Source organism: Bufo bufo, chromosome 6 (genome assembly GCF_905171765.1).
Source record: "Bufo bufo chromosome 6, aBufBuf1.1, whole genome shotgun sequence".
Classification (NCBI taxonomy): domain Eukaryota; kingdom Metazoa; phylum Chordata; class Amphibia; order Anura; family Bufonidae; genus Bufo; species Bufo bufo.
In genome coordinates this window covers 64,005,913-64,033,180 of record NC_053394.1, presented here as the reverse complement: position 1 = coordinate 64,033,180, position 27,268 = coordinate 64,005,913, and the positions used below count along the sequence as shown (strand labels likewise).

Sequence of the window (27,268 nt, the reverse complement as noted above, 5' to 3'; positions counted from 1 at the left end):
AGCCAAACAAAACTCAATATTTATTACCCTAATTCTGCGGTTTACAGTAACACACCACATGTGGTCGTAAACTCATGTAAGGGCGCATGGCAGGGCGCAGAAGGAAAGGAACGCTGTATGGTTTTTGGAAGACAGATTTTGCTGGACTGGTTTTAGATGCCTTTCCCATTTAAAGCCCCCCTGATGCACCCATACAGTAGAAACTCCCAAAAAGTGACCCTATTTTGGAAACTAGGGGATAAGGTGCCAGTTTTATTGGTACTATTTTGGGCTACATATCATTTTTAATTGCTCTATATTAAGATTTTTGTGAGGCAAGGTAACCGAAAAATGGCTGTTTTGGCACAGTTTTTTTTTTTTTTTTTACAAGATTCATCTGACAGGGTAGATCATGTGCTATTTTTATAGAACAGGTTGTTACGGACGCAATGATATCAAATATGTCTACTTTCTTTGTTTGTTTGTTTCAGTTTTACATAATGAAGCATTTTTGAAAAAGAAATTATGTTTTTGTGTGTCCATTTTCTGAACGCCATATGTTTTTTATTTTTCTGCCGATCGTCTTGTGCAGGGGCTCGTTTTTTGCAGAAAGATTTGAGGTTTTTATTGGTACTATTTTTGGGTACATAGGATTTATTGATCATTCATTATTACACTTTATGGGGCAAGGTGACCAAAAAATTGGCTGTTTTGGAACAGTTTTTATTTATTTATTTTTACTGAGTTTATCTGAGGGGTTGGGTCATGTGACAGTTTTATAGAGCAGATCGTTACGGACGTGGCAATACCTAATATGTATACTTTTTTTTAATTTATTTAAGTATTACACAATAATAGCATTTCTGAAACCAAAAAAATTATGTTTTAGTGTCTCCATAGTCCGAGAGCCATAGCTTTTTTAATTTTTGGGCGATTGTCTTAAATAGGGTATAATTTTTTGCGGGATGAGGTGACGGTTTGATTGGTACTATTTTGGGGGTCATAAGCCTTTTTGATTGCTTGCTGTTGCATATTTTGTGATGTAAGGTGACAAAAATGGCTTTTTTTACACAGTTTTTATTTTTTTATTTTTTATGGTGTTTATCGGACGGGGTCTATCATGTGATATATTTATAGAGACGGTCGTTACGGACACGGTGATACCTAATATGTGTAGTTTTTTTTTCTTCATTTTTTATAGGAAAAGGCAATTTATTTTTTTAATTTTACATTTTTATTTATTTATTTATTTTTACTTTTATTATTTTCACTTTTTTTTTTTTTAGCAAGTCCTTCTTGGATCTTGAAGATCCAGTGGGGCTGATGGCTGTACTATACTTTGCAATGCTCTTGCATTGCAAAGTATAATACTATCAGAAGCCCTGTAGGTGGCAACAGCGGACGCTTTTGCAAAGCGTCCGGTTGCCATGGCAACCATCGGGCGCTGCCATCGCAGCGCGGCAGCCCCGATGGTGGAGAGAGGGAGCCCCCTCCCTCTATTAACCCCATGGATGCCGCTGCCACGGCATCTATGGGGTTACAGCAGAATGTCAGCATAGAGCTGACACTCTCTGCTGATGGCGGCGGCTCAGGAATGGAGCCGCCGCCATCACACACAGCAGGGGGACCGGGGGCAGCGCTGGAAAGGGGGAAGTACGGCCACCAACATTGAGGGAGGCTGGGGCCGGAGGAATGTATGGGGCGGGGAGGGGGCGGACCGCATCAGGGCAGGAGGCAGGAGATGAGCGCAGGAGGCAGGAGATGAGCTTCAGGGGCAGGCGGACACAAGGGGAGGCTTGGAGGGGCACAGATCGGGGGGCATGAGGAACACTACCTGATTTCAGTCTCTGATCTGCAGAGCGCAGATCAGAGCTTGAAACCGGCATTTTTTCACTGCCGCGATCCGATTGGTTAGTCTGCATAGACTAACCAATCGGATCGATTGCCGGCAAGGGGCCACTCTGATTGGTCCCTTACCGGCATTACTGAACTGTATGCTGTCCGTTACAGCAGCAGGACAGGGGCAGAAGCTTTAATCCAAGCGCTTTGCAGCGCTTGGATTAAAGAACTGGTTTGACATTTATAGACGTGATAGCTGCACGGGGCATGTGCAAATATCACGTATATAAACGGATTGCAGTCGGGAAGGGGTTAAATATGCTGCTTTTATAATATTTTACACTTCCTTGGATTGCAATTAACTTTTATTGTTCCTGTGGATTACAAGTGACTTATGGACTTATTGTTCCTGTCCACAGTCAAGCACTTCAAGAAAAAAGACTCAAGCCATATTTGAGCGTATTATTGCATTGATATTTGCATAATGTTTTTGCACTAACTTCATTTCGAGTTTACAGGTTATGCAACGTTTAAGATAACATGCCCATTGTGTGTATTCTTTTACAGGTGCCGCAATGTGACCTTCCTGCACTATTTGTGACAATTGCACTTAACCAAAAATGTAGCAACTTACTCAAGTATGCCTTAATTTGACAGCTCTTATTCTCTCCTTCCTTTATACGGACTACCTTCATACGGACGCTTAAAACTAATGGCCTACACTTAGTGCACAGGTAGGACCAAGTGGTAAGTCCTGGCAGGTCTAGTAACTACACGGGTAACCCTGCTGCTTCCGGAATCGTTAGAAGTCATAGACCGCTCCTTCCCGCTTGTTTCATGTTCAGGATTGTTCCCATCCTGAGGTGTCTTATTTTCAGGAGTTTCATGGGATTATCATACCCTCCTCCTGTGACATTGCCAGAAGTGCATGGAGACGATAAATACCTCCCCTTCTGAGCCTTTGCCTAAGGTATGGGCCCTCAAACCTTAGAGCCACAATTTAGCTACCTCTTAGTCACCATAGTGATCGTGCTATAAGCCAAATTTCTCAGACTTTAGTGCAGGAAAGGGAATACAGGATAAAGCCACCCTTTCATTTGTGGGCATTCCATTACATAATGGTGGGACTACAGAGTAAAGACCCCCCCATGCTTTCTTTGGCATTGGTGGACGATACCCCAAAAGTCAGTCAGTAATGTTTGCTTAGTGCAGTATTAGGTTCACTGGTTATACCAAGAGAAGGAAACTGTGTGTTGGACACCTTACTCTAGCGGGCAGGAACCTGGGGTTAGCCGTTTCATGTTTGTCTTTGTATGTCTTTATATGTAATACATGCAGCACTTTGTACTTGATTTGGTACCCCAGAGCTGGTTCCTTTCTCCCTCCTAATCATAAGCCGAGGGCGGCTTAACTCGAAGTAAGTGGGAATGTAACATCCCAGATGTCACGACCATGGTCATGGTCGTGACTCTGGACCCGCATGTGGTTGCCTGCGGTTTGGTAGTTGTCAACTACATGGTGAGGGCTACTTGTTTGTTGCCTCACGTGTGGTTTCCGCTGGCAACAATATTGTGTTTGGCGGTATAGCATCCTGAGCGGTTGCTAGGCAGCTTGCTGCCAAGTGCATGCGGTTGCTCCTGGTTTGGTTTGTATGGTGTGCACTGTTACACTTTCCGTCACTTGTGGTTGCCCGTGGCAACGTGTAGTATTGTGTGCGTGTGTGGCAGTGTCTCGGCCTGCTGGCTGATTCCCAGGACATGATTGCCACGCATGCCATTGCCGGCGGTAACTGGTGCGGTGGGATATTTATGTGTGCACTTTCCTAGTTTGTGGTGTATGAGGTTTAGTTATGTATGCACTTTCCCTTTAAGTGGGTTCACTTCCCTCCTTGGTGTTGGAAGGGTTAATTCACTTTCCACTGTGTGTCTGTGTGGGTGTGGCCACTTTGGGCTATATAGCCTCAGTTGAGACCTGATGTCTGAGGGGTACTCCAGCCTTGTTTGTAAGCTGGAGGCATCCTCCTGGTCCCTTATACCATCTGCCAGTGAGGGCCACCCTTGCGGTCATAAATGTTATATGTGATGTTAAGTTGATGTTGCTTTCCTTTCATGTTTAATGCAGCTATGGATCTGGGTTCCTGTGTGTGTATGTGTCTTTGCTGTGTCCATTTATGTATGGTCTGGACACCAGCTTGTGTGCACGGGATCCAGTCAGCAAGGCTGTGGCAGGTAGGTTTGAACTAGAGTTGTTCTCCTGCCATATCCATAGGTCTGTTTATGTACCCCATCTCCTTGCAGCTTGGCCACTTTAGACTCCTGTTTCTCCGCGTCCAGGAGGAACGCGCTGTCTACCCAGCTCCTATCTCAGGGATCTGCGGAGGGTTAGTAGGGATCCGAGGTTCCAGAGCATGAGTCCTCCTACCATTAAGGTCGGCTCATGCAGCTAGGAGTCAGGGTCAGATTAGGGATGCGCTAGGAGGTGACCTGCTCCCTAATTCTGTGGTCCTGGCCAAGTAGCGACCTACCATCTCCTGGCATCGCTCGGCTGAGGGTTTCCCCCATCCTCAGCCGTGACACCAGAGTTATGTTACTAAACTCTTTTACCCCACTACAACCTGTTAAGTGTATCTGCATTGTCATTCTGTGTAATTTAACATCACATTCTCACAAATGTGCATATTCTAGCCTGTTACATGTATTTGCTGTAATTTCCATGTACACCAGCAGGTGGCAGCAATGTGTCAGCAGGACCTTAGTACAGTTTAGCATATCTAAACTGGAATAGTACATTCCAGTTTAGCTCCCCCTCTATGAGCAGAGTGGGTTGTCCCATGTCCTGCCTCATGGGGAGGAAAGGAAGTTACAGTTAGTGTGCCAGCCACCCCAGCTAGGTGAAGGCTGTGCTGGTAGGAGCTCCCAGTTCTAGGGATCCCAACCCAGGATCGTGTCTCGGCTGAGACCAAAGATCTTCATCCCCAGTCTGAGCCTTCAGCCTTAACTGGTGACAAGCAAGCAGCCATCTCCAGACCTCCAGGACAAACCATTCCCTGTGAGCATAACTGTGAGTAACATCCAGAGACCAGGAGAAGCCAAATTCCTCCTCAGCTAGTCAGTCCCACACACAGCAGAAGATAGACAGAGCAGAAGACAGATTCCTGCCATATTCTCCAGGCACATGATAGGAGCAGAAGAGATATTGATCCCTGCCATACATTGCCAATACCTGCTGGGACCCAAGACTATTGCTGTAACTCATATGGATTAATGCTGCCTCCAGTAAAGACAAGTTGAATTATACTACAAGTCTGGATCTCATTTACTGCTACTAAAACCCTCAATTACTCCTACTAGCAACACACTCATTTATTGCAAGTGAGCCAGGATCCAGGAGTCCAGCCGTACCAAGGTAGGAGACACCGTTGACACTATACCTACTACCACACAGAGACATTACACCACTCTGGCATTCCTCACCTGGTACGTGAGTTGCAACACGTTAAAGGGCCCTGAGACTGTACCCTGCGCACGCTGCAATTGGCGTCACTAACAAAACTCTTAACCATCATTTTCTGACTGATCAGGCATTTTTAAGACCAGATCAGGATCCTGATCAGTCATACAAATGCCATCAGTTGGCATACAGAACTGCCTGCAGGATTACTCTGCTGCAAGTGTGAAAGTAGCTTAAGCCAGGTTGGAAAACCAGTTACAAAAATGACTCCCACTCTGGCGAATCTAGTATTGTATTATATTGTTAGCTGTTCGTTCGAATGGCTAACACATAATACTATATTTCCTGCTGCAATAACAGCTGATCATCGGATATTTTCTAAATTGGACCTTTACTAATCAGATGATTGTTATGGGGCTTAATTTGAAATTGGACTTGATGAGACAACTCTTTTAAAGGAGACAAGAACCAATTAGCTAGCTACATAAAGTGGCCTATAGCAAAACTACCAATAATGTAGTTGTTTTATAGCTCTTTGTACTTACCAGGTGCATTATCTGCAACTGGGGAGAAAAATAAAGAAACATATATGAGATATTTAGAATAACGGAGGCTTAATAAAAGGTGAATAGTTGTGTGATTTCATATGGCTTATATTGGGAGTACCACTTTTCAAAGTCACAAGCTATATGGGCAGCTTGTGAACTGAGGCACCTGAATAAATATAAAGTCTCTGCTATCCTACAAAGTAGTGAAGTTCCATGATTTATTTTCTTTTGCAATTACACCAAAGGTCATAAGTTATTAAAGGGGTATTCTGCTTAACAAAAGTCATGCTCTATACACTGAATAGGGATAACTGTTAGAATGGAAGATGTCCCAATCCCACAATTTGAACGGAGAGGTGGTCGAGCATGTGCACGACTGCTCCTTACAAAGTCTATGGGATTGCCAGAGATAGCCAAGTGCTGTACTATCTCTGGTAGTCCCATAGAGATGAATGGATCAGCACTAGTGTTGAGCGAACAGTTCGAGCATAGTTCGGGTCCGTACCGAATTTTGGGGTGTTCGTGACACGGACCCGAACCCGAACTTTTTCGTAAAAGTTCGGGTTCGGGTTCGTCGTTCGGCATGTATTTTGGCGCATTTTGAAAGGCTGCAAAGCAGCCAATTAACATGCATCATACTACTTGCCCTAAGATGCCATCGCAGCCATGCCTACTATTGGCAAGGCTGTGATTGGCCAAGTGCAGCATGTGACTCAGCCTCTTTATAAGCTTGTGCGCACGTCGGGACGTGCTCACTCCCGATGTGAATAGAACAGGGATAGACGCAGCTGATGCTAGGGCGAGAATAGGCAGGGATAATTGAATAACTGGAAGCAAATTTCTCTCCTCCACCTGTGATTCATCTGAACAACTGCAGCTGAGCTGCTTTTTTGATAGGGATTGGCTATTTTTAGAGTGGCCAGAGTGATTTTTCCATACACATGTACCTGGGCTGACCGCCGGCCGCCATTTTGCGACTTGTAGTGCTGCAGCAGAAGCTGCCACAGTGTGCATTCCAAAGCTCCAAACAAGTCAGACATCTACACCTGGGATTCAGACCAATAGCGATTTAGCAGCACAGTCCAAGGCTATTTTTTTTAAAGGTTGTGCAGACCATTTTGTGGCACATGTTACTGGGCTGATAGGCGGCGGCCATCTTGGGACTAGTGCTGCAGCACAATCTCTCCCAACGTCCATTAATCACTTGTAATAGTGGTCTGTGCCATAGAAATCCTACATCAGGGACTTGGGTGTGCTTGTGTCACCCCTACTAATACCAGTCCACCTGTAATCCATACAGTGAAAAGCCATAAAGTATTCCAGTGAGGGAATTTTTTTTTTATTTAAAAAAGGCCAAGTTAGTTTATCTGGCGTTCAATATACTAGATACAGTTAGGCCTGCGTTTCATACATCTGGAATTAGCAAACTAATGTGCTGGGGTTGGGAAAACATATATGTACCCATACTAGAATCTGTCAAAGAAAGCGGTACTCACATATAACAGTCATTCCATCTGTAATCCATACAGTCAAAAGACTGAAAGTATTCCAGTGAGGGAATTTTTTTTATTTAAAAAAGGCCAAGTTAGTTTATCTGGCGTTCAATATACTAGATACAGTTAGGCCTGCGTTTCATACATCTGGAATTAGCAAACTAATGTGCTGGGGTTGGGAAAACATATATGTACCCATACTAGAATCTGTCAAAGAAAGCGGTACTCACATATAACAGTCATTCCATCTGTAATCCATACAGTCAAAAGACTGAAAGTATTCCAGTGAGGGAATTTTTTTTATTTAAAAAAGGCCAAGTTAGTTTATCTGGCGTTCAATATACTAGATACAGTTAGGCCTGCGTTTCATACATCTGGAATTAGCAAACTAATGTGCTGGGGTTGGGAAAACATATATGTACCCATACTAGAATCTGTCAAAGAAAGCGGGTACTCACATATAACAGTCATTCCATCTGTAATCCATACAGTCAAAAGACTGAAAGTATTCCAGTGAGGGAATTTTTTTTTATTTAAAAAAGGCCAAGTTAGTTTATCTGGCGTTCAATATACTAGATACAGTTAGGCCTGCGTTTCATACATCTGGAATTAGCAAACTAATGTGCTGGGGTTGGGAAAACATATATGTACCATACTAGAATCTGTCAAAGAAAGCGGTACTCACATATAACAGTCATTCCATCTGTAATCCATACAGTCAAAAGACTGAAAGTATTCCAGTGAGGGAATTTTTTTTATTTAAAAAAGGCCAAGTTAGTTTATCTGGCGTTCAATATACTAGATACAGTTAGGCCTGCGTTTCATACATCTGGAATTAGCAAACTAATGTGCTGGGGTTGGGAAAACATATATGTACCCATACTAGAATCTGTCAAAGAAAGCGGTACTCACATATAACAGTCATTCCATCTGTAATCCATACAGTCAAAAGACTGAAAGTATTCCAGTGAGGGGATTTTTTTTATTTAAAAAGGCCAAGTTAGTTTATCTGGCGTTCAATATACTAGATACAGTTAGGCCTGCGTTTCATTCATCTGGAATTAGCAAACTAATGTGCTGGGTTGGGAAAACATATATGTACCCATACTAGAATCTGTCAAAGAAAGCGGTACTTACATATAACAGTCATTCCATCTGTAATCCATACAGTCAAAAGACTGAAAGTATTCCAGTGAGGGGATTTTTTTTTATTTAAAAAAGGCCAAGTTAGTTTATCTGGCGTTCAATATACTAGATACAGTTAGGCCTGCGTTTCATACATCTGGAATTAGCAAACTAATGTGCTGGGGTTGGAAAACATATATGTACCCATACTAGAATCTGTCAAAGAAAGCGGGTACTCACATATAACAGTCATTCCATCTGTAATCCATACAGTCAAAAGACTGAAAGTATTCCAGTGAGGGAATTTTTTTTTTATTTAAAAAAGGCCAAGTTAGTTTATCTGGCGTTCAATATACTAGATACAGTTAGGCCTGCGTTTCATACATCTGGAATTAGCAAACTAATGTGCTGGGGTTGGGAAAACATATATGTACCCATACTAGAATCTGTCAAAGAAAGCGGTACTCACATATAACAGTCATTCCATCTGTAATCCATACAGTCAAAAGACTGAAAGTATTCCAGTGAGGGGATTTTGCTTATAAAAAATAATATATTCATTGTGGTGCGAGTTGAATCGCAACAATGAAGAAAAATACTATTAAGGGACGAGGACGCGGTCGTGGTGGTGTCCGTGGAGCCTCTGTTGCTGGTAGAGGACGTGGCCGTCGGCCCCAGGCGCACACAGTAGGGAACGAACTCCCTCAACTAGCCGGCAGAATGTACCGCAATATCTCGTGGGGCCCAATGCCGCTCTTAGGATGGTAAGGCCTGAGCAGGTACAGGCATTAATCGATTGGTCTTCCACCCAGTCTTCTGCGGAAAGCGCACAGGTGGCACCTGAAAACCAAGCCCATCAGTCTGTCACATCACCCCCAAGCATATCAGGGAAACGGTCTGAGCCACAAGTTATGCAGCAGTCTCTTCTTCTGTTTGAAGACTCTGCTTCCAGGGTTTCCCAGGGGCGTTCACCTAGCCCTTCCCCAGTGGAGGAAGACATACCATGCACTGACGCACAACCACTTATGTCTCCAGATGAAGAGGACATGGGAATACCACCACAGCAGAGTCACCGACTCTCTGATGATGACGAAACACAGGTGCCCACTGCCGCGTCTTTTTGCAGTGTGCAGACTGAACAGGAGGAGGTCAGGGAGGGAGACTGGGTGGAAGACGATGCAGAGGACGATGAGGTCTTAGACCCCACATGGACTGAAGGTCGTGGCGATGACTTTCACAGTTCAGAGGAAGAGGTAGTGGTGAGACCGAGACAACAGCGAAGCCAAAGAGGGAGCAGGGGGCCAAAGCAGACGAGCCGCCGCCCCCAGAGTTCGCCTGCTACTGGACATCGCCAACAGGGACCCAGCCCCACAAAGGCAGCTTCAAAGAGTTCCCTGGCATGGCACTTCTTTAAACAATGTCCTACCGACAAGACCCGAGTGACTTGCACGCTCTGCCATCAGCCTGAGGCGAGGCATTAACGTTCTGAACCTCAGCACAACCTGCATGACCAGGCATCTACATGCAAAGCATGAACTGCAGTGGGGTACACACCTTAAAACCAGGCACTCGCTGAGGCTCCCCTGCTCCCTCTACCGCTGCTGCCTCGGCTTCCGCCTCGAGAGGAATGTTGCCACAAGCCGAGCAGCAAACAGAGGATGTGCCACCGACACCACCACCACCGCCACCGTCAACTAGCGTCTCCACTATATCACACAGCAGCGTTCAGCTCTCAATATCTCAAACCTTAGAGAGGAAGCGCAAATTCCCCCCGAGTCACCCTCGAGCCCTTGGCCTGAACGCCAGCATTTCTAAACTGCTGGCCTTTGAAAATGCTGTCATTCCGGCTGGTGTGGACACAGACAGCTTCAAACAGCTGATGGCCATGGCTGTCCCGCAGTATGTGGTTCCCAGCCGCCACTACTTCTCCAGACAGCCGTGCCTTCCCTGCACATGCAAGTGTCCGATAAAATCAAGTGTGCACTGCGCAACGCCATTTGTGCAAGGTCCACCTAACCACAGATACATGGACCAGTAAGCACGGCCAGGGACGCTATATCTCACTAACTGCACACTGGATGAATGTAGTGGCGGGCTGGGCCCCCGGCGGACAGTTCCTTGGCGCACGTCCTTCCGCCCCCTAGGATCGCAGGGCATCATTCTCTGCCTCCTGTAGCCTCCTCCTCCTACTCGGCTTCCTCCTCCACTGCTTCCACCAGCTCATCCGGTCAGCCACACACCTTCACCACCAACTTCAGCACAGCCCGGGGTAAACGTCAGCAGGCCATTCTGAAACTCATATGTTTGGGGGACAGGCCCCACAGCGCAAAGGAGTTGTGGCGGGGTATTGAACAACAGACCGACGAGTGGTTTCTGCCGGTGGGCCTCAAGCCAGGCCTGGTGGTATGCGATAATGGGCGAAATCTCGTGGCAGTCTGGGACATAGCCGGTTTGACGCACATCCCTTGCCTGGCGCATGTGCTGAACTTGGTGGTGCAGAGGTTCATTCACACTACCCCAACATGTCAGAGCTGCTGCATAAAGTGCGGGCCGTCTGTGCGGCTTCCGCCGTTCACATCCTGCCGCTGCTCGCCTGTCTGCGCTACAGCCGGAACTTCGGCCTTCCCGCCTCCACCGCCTCATATGCGATGTGCCCACCCGGTGGAACTCCACCTTGCACATGCTGGAGAGACTGTGCGAGCAGCAGCAGGCCATAGTGGAGTTTCAGCTGCAGCACGCTCGCGTCAGTCGTACTGCCGACAGCACCACTTCACCACCAATGATTGGGCCTCCATGCGAGACCTGTGTGCCCTGCTGCGCTGTTTCGAGTACTCCACCAACATGGCCAGTGGCGATGACACTGTTATCAGCGTTACAATACCACTTCTATGTCTCCTTGAGAAAACACTTAGGGCAATGATGTTAGAGGAGGTGGCCCAGGTGGAGGAGGAGGAGGAGGATGAGGCTCGTTTCTAACACTTTCGGGCCAGTCTGTTCGAAGTGGCTCAGAGGGAGGTTTGTTTAAGCAGCAGAGGACAGGTTCACAAGTCGCCAGCCAAGGCACTGTACTGGAGGACGAGGAGGATGAGGGAGGAGGGAGGTGGAGGGGGACGAGGATGACGCAAGTTCACCGCGGGGTGGCAGCCAGGCCCATCACTGGTGCGTTGCTGGGGGGGATACGTGTGGACGATGACGATACGCCTCCCACAGAGGACAGCTTGTCCTTACCCATGGGTAGCCTGGCCCACATGAGCGATATATGCTCCAATGCCTGCGCAACGACCAGCAGAGTTGCCCACCGTTTTAACGTGTGCAGACTACTGGGTGGCCACCCTGCTGGATCCCCGGTATAAAAGACAATGTGCCCACCTTTAATTCCTGAACTGGAGCGGACCGTAAGATGCGCGAGTACAAGCGCACGCTGATAGAGGCGCTCTTGAGAGCCTTCCCACATGTCACAGGGGACAGGTGGAAGGTGACGGCAGAGGAGTGGCAAGAGGTCGCCAACGCAGCTGTTGTCACGGCCAGCTCATCTGTGGGCAGGGTTAGCATGGCAGAAATGTGGAAAAGTTTTGTCTCCACGCCACAGCTATCTGCACCGACACCTGATACGGAACGTGTTAGCAGGAGGCAGCATTTCACTAACATGGTTGAACTGTATGTCTGCACACCCCTCCACATCCTGACGGATGGTTCGGCCCCATTCAACTACTGGGTTTCGAAATTTGTCCACGTGCCAGAGTTAGCATGTTATGCCTTGGAGGTGCTTTCCTGCCGGCGGCCAGCGTTTTATCTGAACGCGTATTCAGCACGGCAGGGGGCGTCATTACTGACAAGCGCAGCCGCCTGTCCAACAGCCAACGTGGACAAGCTGACCCTTCATAAAGATGAACCAGGCATGGATCCCAAAGGTCCTGTCCCTCCCTTGTGCAGAGTAGTCCTTATTAACTGCCTAAAACATGTCTTGTTGTGCTACGGGCCACTTCTTTATTTGATACAAATTTTATGAAACCCACAGTTTGATGAAACTCTTCTCTGTCTGGGCGCCGGGGCCTAACCAGATGAAATGTGCCGGTTAAACTAACAGGGTGACATGAAGCCATACCTCTGCCATGCTACCTCTGTCTTCTGTCTGGGTGCTGAGGCCTAAGTCAAATTAAAGCGGTCTTCTGCTGTGCTGGGGGATATGAAGCTAATCTCTGACCTCTCTCCCTCTGTCTGGGTCCAAAGGCCTAAATCACTGAAAGAGGCCTTCTCCTGTGGTGTGTGATATGATGCCAGAATATGTGCTGTGGGGCCTCTCTCCTCTTCCTGGGTGCAGGGGTCAAATAAACTAAATTGTGCCTACTCCTGTGGTGGTTGATATGATGCCTGATTCTCTGATGTGGAACCTCTCTCCTCTGTTTGGGTGAAGGGGGTCAAAGTAACTAAATGGTGGCTTCTCCTGTGGTGGCTGATATGATGCCAGAATATGCTGCTGTGGTGCCTCTCTCCTCTTCCTGGGTGCAGGGGTCAAAGTAACTAAATGGTGGCTTCTCCTGTGGTGGCTGATATGATGCCAGAATATGTGCTGTGGGGCCTCTCTCCTCTTCCTGGGTGCAGGGGTCAAAGTAACTCAATGGTGGCTTCTCCTGTGGTGGCTGATATGATGCCAGAATATGTGCTGTGGTGCCTCTCTCCTCTTCCTGGGTGCGGGGGTCAAAGTAACTCAATGGTGGCTTCTCCTGTGGTGGCTGATATGATGCCAGAATATGTGCTGTGGGGCCTCTCTCCTCTTCCTGGGTGCAGGGGTCAAAGTAACTCAATGGTGGCTTCTCCTGTGGTGGTTAGTATGATGCCAGAATATGTGCTGTGGGGCCTCTCTCCTCTTCCTGGGTGCAGGGGTCAAAGTAACTCAATGGTGGCTTCTCCTGTGGTGGCTGATATGATGCCAGAATATGTGCTGTGGGGCCTCTCTCCTCTTCCTGGGTGCAGGGGTCAAAGTAACTCATGGTGGCTTCTCCTGTGGTGGTTAGTATGATGCCAGAATATGTGCTGTGGGGCCTCCTCTCCTCTTCCTGGGTGCAGGGGGCAAAGTAACTCAATGGTGGCTTCTCCTGTGGTGGCTGATATGATGCCAGAATATGTGCTGTGGGGCCTCTCTCCTTTCCTGGGTGCAGGGGTCAAAGTAACTCAATGGTGGCTTCTCTGTGGTGGCTGATATGATGCCAGAATATGTGCTGTGGTGCCTCTCTCCTCTGTCTGGGTCCAAAGGCCTAAATCACTGAAAGAGGCCTTCTCCTGTGGTGTGTGATATGATGCCTGAATATGTGCTGTGGTGCCTCTCTCCTCTTCCTGGGTGTGCGGTGTCAAAGTAACTCAATGGTGGCTTCTCCTGTGGTGGCTGATATGATGCCAGAATATGTGCTGTGGGGGCCTCTCTCCTCTTCCTGGTGCAGGGGTCAAAGTAACTCAATGGTGGCTTCTCCTGTGGTGGCTGATATGATGCCAGAATATGTGCTGTGGGGCCTCTCTCCTCTTCCTGGGTGCAGGGGTCAAAGTAACTCAATGGTGGCTTCTCCTGTGGTGGCTGATATGATGCCAGAATATGTGCCGTGGTGCCTCTCTCCTCTGTCTGGGTCCAAAGGCCTAAATCACTGAAAGAGGCCTTCTCCTGTGGTGTGTGATATGATGCCTGAATATGTGCTGTGGTGCCTCTCTCCTCTTCCTGGGTGCGGGGGTCAAAGTAACTCAATGGTGGCTTCTCCTGTGGTGGCTGATATGATGCCAGAATATGTGCTGTGGTGCCTCTCTCCTCTTCCTGGGTGCGGGGGTCAAAGTAACTCAATGGTGGCTTCTCCTGTGGTGGCTGATATGATGCCAGAATATGTGCTGTGGGGCCTCTCTCCTCTTCCTTGGTGCAGGGGTCAAAGTAACTCAATGGTGGCTTCTCCTGTGCTGATTGATATAAAGCTGATGGTTGTGCCATCTGACATGGTTGCCAGGGTCTGATTCAATGGGGGCCTACTCCTGTGGTGGGTGATTCTAAATGCCTGATTCTCTGCTGTGAAACCTCTCTCCTCTGTCTGGGTGTAGGGGTCAAAGTCTTTCAAAGTCGCCTTCTCCTGTGCTGATTGATATGAAGCTGATGGTTGTGCCATCTGACATGGTTGCCGGGGTCCCATTAAATTGTGGCCTACTCCAGTGGTGGTTGATATGATGCCTGATTCTCTGATGTGGAACCTCTCTCCTCTGTTTGGGTGAAGGGGTCAAAGTAACTAAATGGTGGCTTCTCCTGTGGTGGCTGATTGATGCCAGAATTTGTGCTGTGGGGCTCTCTCTCCTCTTCCTGGGTGCAGGGGTCAAAGTAACTCAATGGTGGCTTCTCCTGTGGTGGCTGATATGATGCCAGAATATGTGCTGTGGTGCCTCTCTCCACTTCCTAGGGTGCGGGGGTCAAAGTAACTCAATGGTGGCTTCTCCTTGTGGTGGCTGATATGATGCCAGAATATGTGCTGTGGGGCCTCTCTCCTCTTCCTGGGTGCAGGGGGTCAAAGTAACTCAATGGTGGCTTCTCCTGTGGTGGTTAGTATGATGCCAGAATATGTGCTGTGGGGCCTCTCTCCTCTTCCTGGGTGCAGGGGGTCAAAGTAACTCAATGGTGGCTTCTCCTGTGGTGGCTGATATGATGCCAGAATATGTGCTGTGGGGCCTCTCTCCTCTTCCTGGGTGCAGGGGTCAAAGTAACTCAATGGTGGCTTCTCCTGTGGTGGCTGATATGATGCCAGAATATGTCGGTGGTGCCTCTCTCCTCTGTCTGGGTCCAAAGGCCCTAAATCACTGAAAGAGGCCTTCTCCTGTGGTGTGTGATATGATGCCTGAATATGTGCTGTGGTGCCTCTCTCCTCTTCCTGGGTGCGGGGGTCAAAGTAACTCAATGGTGGCTTCTCCTGTGGTGGCTGATATGATGCCAGAATATGTGCTGTGGGTGCCTCTCTCCGCTTCCTGGGTGCGGGGGGGTCAAAGTAAACTCAATGGTGCGTTCTCCTGTGGTGGCTGATATGATGCCAGAATATGTGCTGTGGGGCCTCTCTCCTCTTCCTGGGTGCAGGGGTCATCAAAGTAACTCAATGGTGTGGCTTCTCCTGTGGTGGTTAGTATGATGCCAGAATATGTGCTGTGGGGCCTCTCTCCTCTTCCTGGGTGCAGGGGTCAAAGTAACTCAATGGTGGCTTCTCCTGTGGTGGCTGAATATGATGCCAGAAATATGTGCTGTGGTGCCTCTCTCCTCTTCCCTGGGTGCAGGGGTCAAAGTAACTCAATGGTGGCTTCTCCTGTGGTGGCTGATATGATGCCAGAATATGTGCTGTGGGGCCTCTCTCCTCTTCCTGGGTGCAGGGGTCAAAGTAACTCAATGGTGGCTTCTCCTGTGCTGATTGATATAAAGCTGATGGTTGTGCCATCTGACATGGTTGCCAGGGTCTGATTCAATGGGGGCCTACTCCTGTGGTGGGTGATCTAAATGCCTGATTCTCTGCTGTGAAACCTCTCTCCTCCGTCTGGGTGTAGGGGTCAAAGTCTTTCAAAGTCACCTTCTCCTGTGCTGATTGATATGAAGCTGATGGTTGTGCCATCTGACATGGTTGCCGGGGTCCCATTAAATTGTGGCCTACTCCTGTGGTGGTTGATATGATGCCTGATTATCTGATGTGGAACCTCTCTCCTCTGTTTGGGTGAAGGGGTCAAAGTAACTAAATGGTGGCTTCTCCTGTGGTGGCTGATATGATGCCAGAATATGTGCTGTGGGGCCTCTCTCCTCTTCCTGGGTGCAGGGGTCAAAGTAACTCAATGGTGGCTTCTCCTGTGGTGGCTGATATGATGCCAGAATATGTGCTGTGGTGCCTCTCTCCTCTTCCTGGGTGCGGGGGTCAAAGTAACTCAATCGTGGCTTCTCCTGTGGTGGCTGATATGATGCCAGAATATGTGCTGTGGTGCCTCTCTCCTCTTCCTGGGTGCGGGGGTCAAAGTAACTCAATGGTGGCTTCTCCTGTGGTGGCTGATATGATGCCAGAATATGTGCTGTGGTGCCTCTCTCCTCTTCCTGGGTGCAGGGGTCAAAGTAACTAAATGGTGGCTTCTCCTGTGGTGGTTGATATGATGCCTGATTCTCTGCTGTGAAACCTCTCTCCTCCATCTGGGTGTAGGGGTCAAAGTCTTTCAAAGTCGCCTTCTCCTGTGCTGATTGATATAAAGCTGATGGTTGTGCCATCTGACATGGTTGCCAGGGTCTGATTCAATGGGGGCCTACTCCTGTGGTGGGTGATCTAAATGCCTGATTCTCTGCTGTGAAACCTCTCTCCTCCGTCTGGGTGTAGGGGTCAAAGTCTTTCAAAGTCGCCTTCTCCTGTGCTGATTGATATGAAGCTGATGGTTGTGCCATCTGACATGGTTGCCGGGGTCCCATTAAATTGGGGCCTACTCCTGTGGTGGGTGATCTAAATGCCTGATTCTCTGCTTTGAAACCTCTCTCCTCCGTCCGGGTGTAGGGGTCAAAGTCTGTCAAAGTCGCCTTCTCCTGTGCTGATTGATATAAAGCTTATGCTTGTGCCATCTGACATGGTTGCCGGGGTCTGATTCAATGGTGGCCTACTCCTGTGGTGGGTGATCTAAATGCCTGATTCTCTGCTGTGTAACCTCTCTCCTCCGTCTGGGTGTAGGGGTCAAAGTAACTAAATGGTGGCCTACTCCTGTGGTGGGTGATATGATGCCTGGTTCTCTGCTGTGGGACCTCTCTCCTTTGTCTGGGTGCTGTGGTCAAAATAATAGTAAGTGACCTTCTCCATTGGTGGGTGACTTGAAGCCTGATTCTGTGCTATGGGACCTCACTCCAATTAATATTGTTTAATTTTTATTTATTTTATGTTAACTCATCATTTCCCTATCTACATTTGTTTGCAGGGGATTTAACTACATTTTGCTGCCTTTTGCAGCCCTCTAGCCCTTTCCGGGTGTGTTTTACAGCCTTTTTAGTGCCCAAAAGTTCGGGTCCCCATTGACTTCTATGGGGTTCGGGTTCGGGATGAAGTTCGGGTCGAGTTCGGATCCCGAACCCGAACATTTTTCGAAAGTTCGGCCGAACTCGTCGAACCCGAACATCCAGGTGTTCGCTCAACTCTAATCAGCACTGCACATGCTTGATCTGCTTCTCCATTTATATTAGGGTTGAGGACCCCTCTATTATGATTAGTGGGGGTCCCAGCAATCAGACCACACTGATTTAACAATTATTCAATTTTCAACAGATAGGGGATACCTATTTTCTAACCAGAATACCCATTTAAAAAAAAATCATAAAACTCTTACTGACTTGTTCAGTAGCATGTAGAGGGTCCTGCCTCACTTGAGAGAGTTTTTTGCCTGCTGTTTCCGAATTTTATCATACCACAGTATGCTATTAGCACCTAAGCTCATTCCAATGGCCAAATCTTTAACCTCTTTGAGATATATGTCTATAAGCTCTTCTGGTTATCCATATATATGTATATATATATATATATATATATATATATATATACACTGCTCAAAAAAATAAAGGGAACACAAAAATAACACATCCTAGATCTGAATTAATTAAATATTCTTCTGAAATACTTTGTTCTTTACATAGTTGAGTGTGCTGACAACAAAATCACACAAAAATTACAAAATGGAAATCAAATTTTTCAACCCATGGAGGTCTGGATTTGGAGTCACACTTAAAATTAAAGTGGAAAAACACACTACAGGCTGATCCAACTTTGATGTAATGTCCTTAAAACAAGTCAAAATGAGGCTCAGTTGTGTGTGTTGCCTCCACGTGCCTGTATGACCTCCCTACAACGCCTGTGCATGCTCCTGATGAGGTGGCGGACGGTCTCCTGAGGGATCTCCTCCCAGACCTGGACTAAAGCATCTGCCAACTCCTGGACAGTCTAAGGTGCAACGTGACGTTGGTGGATAGAGCGAGACATAATGTCCCAGATGTGCTCAATTGGATTTAGGTCTGGGGAACGGGCGGGCCAGTCCATAGCATCAATGCCTTCGTCTTGCAAGAACTGCTGACACACTCCAGCCACATGAGGTCTGGCATTGTCTTGCATTAGGAGGAACCCAGGGCCAACCGCACCAGCATATGGTCTCACAAGGGGTCTGAGGATCTCATCTCGGTACCTAATGGCAGTCAGGCTACCTCTGGCGAGCACATGGAGGGCTGTGCGGCCCTCCAAAGAAATGCCACCCCACACCATTACTGACCCAATGCAAAACCGGTCATGCTGGAGGATGTTGCAGGCAGCATAACGTTCTCCACGGCGTCTCAAGACTCTGTCACGTCTGTCACATGTGCTCAGTGTGAACCTGCTTTCATCTGTGAAGAGCACAGGGCGCCAGTGGCGAATTTGCCAATCTTGGTGTTCTCTGGCAAATGCCAAACGTCCTGCACGGTGTTGGGCTGTAAGCACAACCCCCACCTGTGGACGTCGGGCCCTCATATCACCTCATGGAGTCTGTTTCTGACCGTTTGAGCAGACACATGCACATTTGTGGCCTGCTGGAGGTCATTTTGCAGGGCTCTGGCAGTGCTCCTCCTGTTCCTCCTTTCACAAAGGCGGAGGTAGCGGTCCTGCTGCTGGGTTGTTGCCCTCCTACGGCCTCCTCCACGTCTCCTGATGTACTGGCCTATCTCCTGGTAGCGCCTCCATGCTCTGGACACTACGCTGACAGACACAGCAAGCCACAGCTCGCATTGATGTGCCATCCTGGATAAGCTGCACTACCTAAGCCACTTGTGTGGGTTGTAGACTCCGTCTACCACTAGAGTGAAAGCACCGCCAGCATTCAAAAGTGACCAAAACATCAACCAGGAAGCATAGGAACGGAGAAGTGGTCTGTGGTCACCACCTGCAGAACCACTCCTTTATTGGGGGTGTCTTGCTAATTGCCTATAATTTCCACCTGTTGTCTATCCCATTTGCACAACAGCATGTGAAATTGATTGTCACTCAGTGTTGCTTCCTAAGTGGACAGTTTGATTTCACAGAAGTGTGATTGACTTGGAGTTACATTGTGTTGTTTAAGTTCCCTTTATTTTTTTGAGCGGTGTGTATATATATATATATATATATATGAACCAACAGCCTTTCAAACCTAAAAACAACATGTTAAAAGGTGAAGGTTCACTTACCTGCATTAAAGGGAATGTTCATTGCAAGAAGCACAAGACAGAACACAGGATTTGTATTCTCCATGCTGGAAGGTAATTGTATGAGCTCAGTGTGTTTGGCTGTTAAAATATATTGACTTTAATTTCCTGGGAGTGCCTTATAAGCCTTTAGAGAATCAGGAAACTGGCAGATACTACCAGACAAAATATTTATTATTAACCCTATTTGAAAGCAAAAAGTAATAAATTGTTCATAATTCTGCTTTTAAAGGGGTTGTCTAGGCTTTTACTATTGATGACCTATTCGTTAACCCTTCTGTTAACCTATCTGTTAACTCTTCTTTAACATTTTTATTTTTACATTTTATAGTTTTTTGATTTTTTATATAGAACCCAATGACATTACCACAAAATGCTATGCAATCTGCAGGCAGCAAGTTATAGAGCAGGAGGAGCTGAATAGATTGAAATATAGTTTTGTGGGAAAATATTTAATAAAACGTTTAACTTATACATTTATATCTCTGCTTTAAGAGACTGGGAGAAGGAGGAGACTCTTGCTTGTTCTATTTTCCCACAGTAATTGGGGGGATGCTTCACTTGGTTCAATAGAGTCATGGTGCCTATGTTTGAATGCCCACAGCTAATGTTAAGCAATTAACACTTTTCCCCGAGCTTTTTCATATCTTGGCATTGGTAGAAGCTAGAGATAATGGACATTCCAAGCTTTCAAACAGGACCAGAATCACAGCATTATCTCCACTCTATGTTAGAAATAAGGTTGGGAGTGGAACCAGTGAAACCTGCTTTTACTTTAACTTTCAGCTGCATTCCTGCCAATCTAATTTCTAACAGCTATATCTTGTAATGCTAGTTTTCAATACAACACCAGGCCTATATCTCTTTGCTACCAATCCAAGATATGAGGGGTTAAAGCAGTCCTCCCCTCTTCAGTGTGGATGAGGAGTGGGCAGTTGGGGAGCAGACAGACTGCAGGAGGAAAGAAATATAAAAATTTATATAAATTTGGACCAGAAAAAAAGAGATCCCAATGCATGGCACTCACCATAAAAAATCTTCCTTTATTTAATCCAGTGTGCACATACAGCAAGGACAGGAAGGTAATGCAGGAGATCAGACGGCCTATGGCTGTTTCATGTCTCAGTAGATTTCTTATATCACAGTGAATGACGTAAATAAATTAAAATCATTTTAAATTTGATGTTTTTATCTTTCCCCATAACACTAAAATAATTAAAGTTAGTTAATACACTATATTTATCCCAAAATGTTTCATAAAAAAACTACAACTCAAGCGCAAAATCTAGAAAAGTTTTTAGAAGAAAAATTGAAAAGTTATGAATGCTTAAGATGCTTAAGGCTAAAATTAGTTATGTAACTAAGGGGTTAAAATGTAATTGTGTCCCCTGAAGTGTGTGCCAACAATACTTCAGACCTATGTTAAAAATCTACAATAAAAAAGTGACATTTTTGGGGGTGGGTTTTCCATTTTTAATGTTGTGATCTTGCACATGGCAATGCTTTGTTTTCGGCAACTATAAGGAAAAACTGTACAGAAAGGCTAGGTGCAACCCCTGCAGACAGGTGATACTCACACAGAGCTGCAGATGAGCTTGACAGGTCTGGCATGTTTTGGATCCTGTGCTCACAGTATCAGTGGCATCACCAGTTCCTGAGCTGCGTTGGTCAGGGCATGGGTGATGTTACGGGACACATTGCTGGTGTAAGGCTGGGACTGTGCACCTTGAAAAAATATTGGCGGCTGGGGACAGAGTACCGTGGGACAGCTGCCGTCATCAGGCTGCTGCGGAAAGCTCAGTGTCCACAAGCCTAAATGGGCAACATTTCCCAGGGCCAGCAATTTGGAAAGGTACGAATTTAGTGCTATGGTCTGTGGGTGGGTGGGTGGCTGGGTATTTGCGCTTTCATTCAAAGGCCTGGGGTATAGACATCTGTATGCTGCGATAGGGACACAGAAGTGGATGTGCTAGCTGATGGTGCTTGCGAAGGGTCCAGGTACATGGCAGAAGGCATCCGGGCCTGAGTCTTGGACAGGGGATTGGCCAGCATGTAACACAGGGAAGAGGAGCAGTGGTGTGACCACCCGCAGACACAGATTGTGGACCCAGGCGTTTGTCCACCTATTAGGGCCTCTTTCACACGGGCGTCCAGGATTTGCTCCGATGCATCGCGTGTGCATTGCGGGAAAACGCCGCGAGTAGGAACGCAATTACAGTCAGTTTTTGACTGCGATTGCGTTCCGATGTTCAGTTTTTTCCGCGCGAGTTCAATGCGTTTTTTCACGCGCGAGAGAATAAACTGAATGTGGTACCCAGACCCGAACCTGGACTTCTTCACTGAAGTTCAGGTTTGGGTTAGGTGTTCTATTCTACCGTGGTTATAAAGGAAAATTATAGCATTCTTAATACAGAATGCTAACTAAAATGTTGCTTGAGGGGTTAAAATAAAATGAAACAATTAACTCACCCCATCCACTTATTCTCGCTGCCAGCATCGTCTTCTTCTTTCAGGACCTGCAAATGGACCTTTGATGTGTCCGGTGACGTCAGTGCAGGTCCTGCTGAACGAAGATAGAAGATCCTTCTATCTTCATTCAGCAGGACCTGCGCTGACGTCACCGCACACACCACATGGTGAGCACGCTTACGTTGTCAAAGGTCCGTTTGCAGGTGCTGAAAGAGAAGAAAGAAGACGATGCCAGCTGCACGAACAAGTGGATGGGGTGAGTTAATTTATTTTTTATTTTTATTTTTTAACCCCTCAAGCAACATTAGTAGTAAGTATTCTGTATTAAGAATGTTATTATTTTTCTTATAACCATGTTATAAGGGAAAATAATACAGGTAAATTGACTTTTATCATTTTACTAACATCATCTCCCTAGCAAACCATGCGTGAAAAATCACATTGCATCCGCACTTGCTGGGGCCTACAGGGTGAGCTTATCCTATAAAAGATTTTAGGTGCAGGCCTGCTGGTGAGCTGACCCCTGTAAAAATTATATGCGAGGGTCTGCTGTTGAGCTGACCCTGTAAAATATTTGAGGTGCGGGCCTGCTGGTGAGCTGACCCTGTAAAAGCTTTTAGGTGCGGGCCTGCTGGTGAGCTGACCATGTAAAAGAATTTTAGGTGCAGGCCTGCTGTGATCTGACCCTTTAAAGGTTGTAGGTGAAGGCCTGCAGGTGAGCTGACCATCTAAAAAATTATATACGAGGGCCTGCAGCTGAACTGACCCTGTAAAACATAATGAGGGCATTATATGCGACGAATAAGCATTTGTTGATATGATGGAAGAGGAGAAGGAGGATGAGAAAAGGAAGATTCAACCATATACCCTTGTTTGTGGTGGAACGGGTGCATGGGAATACAGTGTATTGAGTACATTATAAACAACACATTTAAAATTCCTTTATGTTCTTCAGCTTTCCTCTGGTGGAGTCGAGAAGTCATGGTCAATCCAGGCCTTGTTCATTTTTTATAAGAGTCAACTAGTTAGCATTTTCTGTTAACAGGCGGATACGTTTATCTGTTATAATGCCACAAGCAGCACTAAATACCCGCTCAGACAAAACGCTGGCGGCAGCGCAGGCCAGCATCTCCAAAGCGCAGAGCACTAGTTCGTGCCACGTGTCCAGCTTGGACACCCAGTAGTTGTAAGGCACTGAGGGATCATTGAGGAAGCTGACACGGACTGCTATGTACTCCTTCACCATCTTCCAAAATGTTTCCCTCCTTGTGACACTATGCCGCGCATCAGGGTGAGGGTGCTGGTGGGGTGTCATGAAACTGTCCCAGGCTTTGGAGAGTGTTGCCCTGCCTCTGTTGGAACTGCTGTGTGTTCCCCTTGTCTCCCCTCCTCGGTTGGCCAAGGAACTACGGACTCTGCCGCCAGCGTTGTCAGATGGAAATTTTTGGAGCAATTTTTCAACAAGGATCTTCTGGTATTGCACGGTTTTGCTCGTCCTCTCCACCAGGGGAATGAGAGATAAGAAGTTCTCTTTGTAGCGAGGGTCGAGAAGGGTGAACAACCAGTAATCCATGTTGTCCAAAATGCATATAACGCGTGGGTCGCAAGAAAGGCAGCCTAACATGAAGTCAGCCATGTGTGCCAGAGTACCAACAGGCAAGACTTCGCTGTCGTCACCCGGAAGATCACCACTCTCAATCTCCTCATCCTCTTCCTCCTCTTCTGCCTACCCACGCTAAACAGATGAAATTAAACTTCCATGGGTACAACCCTCTGTAGCGGAGGCAACCGTCTTCTGCTCCTCCTCCTTCTCTTCATAGTCGAATTTGCGCTGAGAAGACGAACTGAGGGTGGTCTGGCTATCACCCTGTGTAATGTCTTAACCCATTTCCACCTCTTCCACATGCAAAGCGTCGTACTTAATTGTGAGCAGCGAGCGTTTGAGTAGACACAGAAGTGGGATGGTTACACTGATAATAGCGTTATCGCCACTCACCATCTGTGTTGATTCCTCAATGTTTCTTAAAACCTCACAGAGGTCAGAAATCCATGCCCACTCCTTGCTTATGAATAGCGGAAGCTGATTGGAAAGGTGACGACCATGTTGCAGCTGTATTTCACTACTGCCCTCTGCTGCTCACAAAGCCTGGCCAACATGTGGAACGTGGAGTTCCAGCGCATGCTCGCGTTACACAACAGCCTGTGAGCTGGCAAGTTCAAGCGCTGCTGCAGCATTGACAGACTGGCTGAAGCTGTCGATGACTTGCGGAAATGTGCACACACGTGGCGCATCTTCACCAGTAGCTCAGGCAAAATTGGGGGTAGGTTTTGAGAAACAGCTGAACCACTAGGTGAACACGTGGGCTAGGAATGGGATGTGTGTGAGCTTGCCAGCTCCAAAGCCACCACCAAGTTACGGCCATTATCAGACACAACCATGCCTAGTTCTAGGTTGAGTGAGGAGAGCCACAGCTCAGTCTGGTCTCTTATCCCCTGCCACAGCTCTGTGGTGGAGTGCTGTTTGTCCCCTAAGCATATCAGCTTCAGCACGGCCTGTTGCCGCTTCCCACTGGAGTGCTACACTACTTCCAGCTACCGACTGATGACTGACTGGTGCTGCATGCGGATAATTCGGAGGTTGGAAGTGGAGGAGGCGGAGGAGGAGAAGTGGGGGTAAGAGCCACTAACGTAGGTGCTGGCGGAAACCCTGAATGACGTAGGGCCCGCAATCCTTGGTGTCGGTAGCACCTGTGCCATCCCAGTGTACGACTCGATCCCGGCCTCCACAACATTTACCCAGTGTGCCGATCAGGAAAATGTAGCGTCCCTGGCCGAATGCACTTGTCGATGTGTCCGTGGTTAAGTGGACCTTCCCAGGTAACTGCGTTGGTCAGGGCACGTGTGATGTTACGGGACACATGTTGTTGTAAGGCGGCACGGCACACCTTGAAAAAATAGTGGCGGCTGGGGACTGCGTAACGCGGAAAGGCCGCCAACAGGCCAGGGCCAGTAATTTGGAAAGCTGAGCATTTAGTGCTATGGTCTGTGGGTGGGTGGCTAGGTATTTTGCTTGCATTCAAAGGCCTGGTGTAAGGACATTTGGACGCTGCGCTGGGACATGGAAGTGGATGTGTTCGCTGATGGTGCTTGCGAAGGTCCAGGTGCAGGGCGGGAGGCATCCTGGCATGCGCCTTCGACAGGGGATTGGCCAGCACGTAACATAGGGGAAGAGAAGGCAGGGGTGTGACCTGCAGACACAGATTGTGGACCCAGGCGTTTTTCCCACTTATTACAGTGCTTGGATGCCATGTGGTGGATCATGCTGGTGGTGGCGAGGTTGCTAGTGTTCACGCCCCGGCTCATTTTCGCATGGCACAGGTTGCAAACTACTATTCTTTTGTCATCCGCACTTTCCTCAAAAAAGCACCATACAGGGAGTGCAGAATTATTAGGCAAGTTGTATTTTGGAGGGTTAATTTTATTATTGAACAACAACCATGTTCTCAATGAACCCAAAAACTCATTAATATCAAAGCTGAATATTTTTGGAAGTAGTTTTAGTTTGTTTTAGTTTTAGCTATTTTAGGGGGATATCTGTGTGTGCAGGTGACTATTACTGTGCATAATATTAGGCAACTTAACAAAAAACAAATATATACCCATTTCAATTATTTATTTTTACCAGTGAAACCAATATACATCTCAACATTCACAAAATATACATTTCTGACATCAAAAACAAAACAAAAACAAATCAGGTGACCAATATAGCCACCTTTCTTTGCAAGGACACTCAAAAGCCTGCCATCCATGGATTCTGTCAGTGTTTTGATCTGTTCACCATCACATTGCGTGCAGCAGCAACACACAGCCTCCCAGACACTGTTCAGAGAGGTGTACTGTTTTCCCTCATTGTAAATCTCACATTTGATGATGGACCACAGGTTCTCAATGGGGTTCAGATCAGGGTGAACAAGGAGGCCATGTCATTAGATTTTCTTCTTTTATACCCTTTCTTGCCAGCCACGCTGTGGAGTACTTGACGCGTGTGATGGGAGCATTGTCCTGCACGAAAATCATGTTTTTCTTGAAGGATGCAGACTTCTTCCTTGGACCACTGCATGAAGAAAGTGTCTTCCAGAAACTGGCAGTAGGACTGGGAGTTTGAGCTTGACTCCATCCTCAATCCGAAAAGGCCCCACAAGCTCATCTTTGATGATACCAGCCCAAACCAGTACTCCACCTCCACCTTGCTGGCGTCTGAGTCGGACTGGAGCTCTCTGCCCTTTACCAATCCAGCCACGGGCCCATCCATCTGGCCCATCAAGACTCACTCTCATTTCATCAGTCCATAAAACCTTAGAAAAATCAGTCTTGAGATATTTCTTGGCCCAGTCTTGACGTTTCAGCTTGTGTGTCTTGTTCAGAGGTGGTCTTCTTTCAGCCTTTCTTACCTTGGCCATGTCTCTGAGTATTGCACACCTTGTGCTTTTGGGCACTCCAGTGATGTTGCAGCTCTGAAATATGGCCAAACTGGTGGCAAGTGGCATCTTGGCAGCTGCACGCTTGACTTTTCTCAGTTCATGGGCAGTTATTTTGCGCCTTGGTTTTTCCACACGCTTCTTGCGACCCTGTTGACTATTTTGAATGAGACGCTTGATTGTTCGATGATCGCGCTTCAGAAGCTTTGCAATTTTAAGAGTGCTGCATCCCTCTGCAAGATATCTCACTATTTTTTGACTTTTCTGAGCCTGTCAAGTCCTTCTTTTGACCCATTTTGCCATTTGCCTAATAATTATGCACACCTAATATAGGGTGTTGATGTCATTAGACCACACCCCTTCTCATTACAGAGATGCACATCACCTAATATGCTTAATTGGTAGTAGGCTTTCGAGCCTATACAGCTTGGAGTAAGACAACATGCATAAAGAGGATGATGTGGTCAAAATACTCATTTGCCTAATAATTCCGCAATGCAGTGTACTGCGGACATCTACCCCTTTGGCAAGGAGATTTCCGCAAGGGCAAGGGGGTGCTCCGTGAAACAGTTGTGGACCTGTTTGGTGTTGCCTGCCTTCTCCCTTTTGGCACCCCACTGCCTCTTTCAGCCTGTTGCGGTGCTGCAAATTCCTCCCCCTCTGTAC

At 47.1% G+C, this 27,268-nt stretch overlaps 1 protein-coding gene across 2 annotated transcripts in view; it reads right to left on the bottom strand.

Annotated features, from left to right (window-relative positions):
* The window catches only part of LOC121005936 (deleted in malignant brain tumors 1 protein), a 45,967-nt gene extending 26,249 nt beyond the window's left edge, over window positions 1–19,718 (bottom strand). The window contains exons 1-2 of one of the 2 annotated variants that reach the window (XM_040438782.1): window positions 19,635–19,718; window positions 5,814–5,831 (exon numbers count right to left, since the gene is read on the bottom strand). In XM_040438782.1, coding sequence (XP_040294716.1) covers window positions 5,814–5,831; window positions 19,635–19,698 — 82 coding nt within the window. In that variant the 5' untranslated portion in view covers window positions 19,699–19,718. The remainder of the gene's footprint in view (window positions 1–5,813; window positions 5,832–19,634) is intronic. The other variant, XM_040438783.1, reaches the window with a different exon arrangement.
* Between the last annotated feature and the right edge of the window lie 7,550 nt (window positions 19,719–27,268).